Source organism: Monopterus albus, unplaced genomic scaffold (assembly GCF_001952655.1).
Source record: "Monopterus albus unplaced genomic scaffold, M_albus_1.0 scaffold1125.1, whole genome shotgun sequence".
NCBI classification, from domain to species: Eukaryota; Metazoa; Chordata; class Actinopteri; order Synbranchiformes; family Synbranchidae; genus Monopterus; species Monopterus albus.
The window spans coordinates 1,288-5,234 of NW_018129003.1; the positions used below are offsets into that span (position 1 = coordinate 1,288).

A 3,947-nucleotide genomic window follows, 5' to 3' on the forward strand; every position below is an offset into this window, starting at 1 on the left:
GTTTGGAGGAGCACGTACAGGTGACACGTCCATTCGCTGTTCAGTAGAGGAGACTGAAGGAAGCTGAGAAATTGACAAAGGTATAGAGACAAAGCTCAGCCTTTGTATCTGACCATCCACAACATCTTGTCTTATATTCAGAGCAGTCTGTTCATTTTTAAAAACTGACTTAAATTAAAAATACAAGCGCTTGTGGTGCTTCACTTGTGTGTCACACAGGAAATAAAATCTGGGTGGAGAATCTTGAAGTTCTCAGATTGTTTGTGGCCAAAATACTTCCAGGGTCAATTGGATAACACACAAAATATGAATAAATGACAATTACAGCCAGCCAAAGAATTAAGAGAATAATAGTAATGACCAGAAAAAGAAGAAGACAATTTATCCTAAAATGAAATGTCTTTTCATGAGCAATAAGATCTGCTGAAGCTTAAAAAGGGTTTCACTGCCATCTACATGAATGGAGCTACAGAGGAGATGGCAAAGTGGAAGAAATACATTTTTATATGTACATACGCATAAGACGTTTTAAGGGAAAATATCCACTCTGGATATAATCACCCTTAATAATGTGATTGTACTGTTTATCAACAGTACAGAAAATTAACACAATCAAATCTTGATCAAATCTCAAGTTAAACATTAGGTAGATACTGCAATTTAAACCAGCTGTTATTTAATGGAAAAAATGATAGTTGATTACAGCACAGGATCAAACATAAAACTTTAATATATTTTTTATTTCAAAGACAGTACCCCCTCAAAAAGATTGTCAGACACTCCTAAAGCAGTGGTCTAACTAAACAAGATCAATTGCGACATCTAATGGCGATTCCATATACTGCACTACTTATTTTAGAGTTTACATACAACTATTCTCACATTAACAAAATTAATTCAAAATTTATCACTCAGTGTGATAGAGTACATGCATTTTCTTATCTAATGAATACATAACAAACATATCAATTATGTTATCTTTAAAAAAAAAACAAATTTTATTGTAAGAAATACAAAGTATTGTGAAACATGTACATTACTCTTTTATTACAGTTTCTCCAAACCTTATACAGAGGTTTATATGACTCAGTGTTTGAAAATGCATCATCAGCTCAGCTGTGATTAATGAAAACATGCTAAATTAAACCAAAAGATAAAGATTTAACAATGATCTTTATTACATGGTCCAGCAAATCAACAAAATACAAAAAATTAACACAATCACTTCTCTAAATTTCTTAAGTGTTAAGTTTACACATCATAATTATAGAAACAAAACTGCAAAGATGAGGTATAAAGTTATAAGTTGCATGTTAAACAGTCCCAGTGATCACAGAGTCCCTGTCAGGGGCCACTTCAATCTACCTCCTCAATAGTAGGCCCCTCAGCTCCAGCTCGTGCCTGCTGTCCACAGGTGCTACCAGTGGGCATTCCTCCCTGATACAACTTGCTGATGATGGGGTTACACACGTTCTCCAGCTCTTTCAGCTTGTGTTGGTACTCCTCTTTCTCAGCAAGCTGGTTGTTCTCCAGCCACATGATGGCCTCATCACACTTCTCAATCACCTTCTTCCTGTCCTCCTCACTCATTTTGTCCCTCAACTTCTCATCCTGCACACTGCTTTTGACGTTGAAGGCATAGGACTCCAGTGAGTTCTTGGCAGCGATTTTCTCCCTCTGAATGTCGTCCTCAGCTTTATATTTGTCAGCGTCCTGCACCATCCTCTCGATCTCCTCTTTGCTCAGTCGGCCCTTGTCGTTGGTGATGGTGATCTTGTTCTCTTGGCCAGTGCTTTTGTCCACCGCAGACACGTTCAAAATGCCGTTGGCATCAATGTCGAAGGTGACCTCGATCTGTGGGACCCCTCGTGGAGCAGGTGGGATTCCTGCCAGCTCAAACTTGCCCAGCAGGTTGTTGTCCTTTGTCATGGCTCTTTCCCCTTCATAGACCTGGATGAGGACCCCAGGCTGGTTGTCAGAGTAGGTGGTGAAGACCTGGGTTTGTTTAGTGGGAATGGTGGTGTTGCGTTTAATCAGGGACGTCATGACTCCTCCAGCTGTCTCAATACCCAAGGACAGAGGCGCCACATCCAGCAGCAGCAGGTCCTGAACGTTCCCTGAGGTGTCACCTGTGAGAATGGCGGCCTGGACGGCGCGGCCGTAAGCCACCGCCTCATCTGGGTTGATGCTTTTGTTCAGCTCTCTGCCATTGAAGAAATCCTGCAGGAGTTTCTGGATTTTGGGGATTCTGGTGGAGCCTCCCACCAGGACGACGTCGTGGATCTGTGCCTTGTCCATTTTGGCGTCCCTCAGGGCTTTCTCCACCGGCTCTAGTGTTCCCCTGAACAGGTCGGAGCACAGTTCCTCAAAGCGAGCCCTGGTGATGGAGGTGTAGAAGTCGATGCCTTCATACAGAGAATCAATCTCAATACTGGCCTGAGAGCTGGAGGACAGGGTCCTCTTGGCCCTCTCACAGGCTGTGCGCAGCCTCCTCAAGGCTCTCTTGTTCTGGCTGATGTCCTTCTTGTGCTTTCTCTTGAACTCCTCCACAAAGTGGTTGACCATGCGGTTGTCAAAGTCCTCTCCACCCAGGTGAGTGTCCCCAGCTGTGGCTTTCACCTCAAAGATGCCGTCTTCAATTGTCAGGATGGACACGTCGAAGGTGCCTCCACCCAGGTCAAAGATCAGGACGTTGCGCTCTCCTGTCTTGCCTTTGTCCAGACCGTATGCGATGGCGGCTGCCGTCGGCTCATTGATGATTCTCAGGACATTCAGTCCCGCGATGACGCCTGCGTCTTTAGTCGCCTGTCGCTGGGAGTCATTGAAGTACGCCGGGACTGTGATGACTGCGTTGGACACCTTGTGGCCGAGGTAAGCCTCAGCAATCTCCTTCATCTTCACCAGGACCATGGAGGAAATCTCTTCAGGGTAGAAGGCTTTGTTCTCCCCTTTGTATTCCACCTGAATTTTGGGCTTCCCTCCATCTGACAACACCTTGAAGGGCCAGTGCTTCATGTCAGCCTGCACCACTGGATCATCAAACTTCCTTCCAATCAGTCTCTTGGCATCAAACACAGTGTTGCTGGGGTTCAAAGCCACCTGGTTCTTGGCTGCGTCCCCAATGAGCCTCTCGGTGTCAGTGAAGGCCACATAGCTGGGGGTGGTCCTGTTGCCCTGGTCGTTGGCGATGATTTCTACTTTCCCATGCTGGAAAACCCCCACGCAGGAGTAGGTGGTGCCCAGGTTGATGCCGATCGCTACACCTTTAGCTGCAGACATCTTTGTTTTCTCAAAATTGTGTCCTAAAGACGCAGTGACAAAAATTAGAAAAAGGTTAGAAAAGTTGATAATTACAGCAACTATTTCTTCTGCAAGTAGATATATTTTCTAAAAATATTAAGGAACTCTGTCCTTGCATTGGATTCAAGTCAGTTGTCAGCCTGCAGCTGAGACAGGCTGACTTCATACACTTAGGAATGAACTGATAAAATCATGCTCGTATCAAATAATATATATATATACTGTATATATATATACACATTCTATCGCCTCAGATTATTTTTATGATCACGTAATGCATATCCAATATGTTACAACAAAAACAGTAAAATTACCAAAATGTCATTGTTATTGGTGGCTTACTGTGTCTTATTACCAAACAACAATGACTTAGAGAAGACCGCAATATTTGTAGGTAAAAGCATTATTTAGATGTTTGGTGTAACTTTCTCTACTGTTCATTTTGTGCACCTTAAACAGGTACCGTTGCTTTGTAGAACTTTGGCTGGCATGTAAAGTCCAAACATTTTAATAAACAGCCGAAATTCAAACATAATAGTCTACGAAAAAAGGCTTATAGCACTTCCCATTAATCCGACGTACAACACAGTCTAAAATGTATAGTTGTTTTGGTTAATGCAGTATGCGAAAACTCCGCGATGTGGCAT

At 43.1% G+C, this 3,947-nt stretch overlaps 1 protein-coding gene across 1 annotated transcript; it reads right to left on the reverse strand.

The window, feature by feature from the left end:
* Nucleotides 1-1,147: 1,147 nt before the first annotated feature.
* LOC109953735 (heat shock 70 kDa protein 1) lies at nucleotides 1,148-3,294 on the reverse strand. The gene has a single exon (XM_020589199.1). It carries the CDS (start codon nucleotides 3,277-3,279, stop codon nucleotides 1,357-1,359), a length of 1,923 nt encoding a protein of 640 aa, XP_020444855.1. The 5' UTR covers nucleotides 3,280-3,294; the 3' UTR covers nucleotides 1,148-1,356.
* Nucleotides 3,295-3,947: the final 653 nt, after the last annotated feature.

Coding starts and splice junctions, on each gene's coding strand:
- LOC109953735 (XM_020589199.1), bottom strand. CDS start 3,279: ATGTCTGCAGCTAAAGGTGTAGCGATCGGCATCAACCTGGGCACCACC.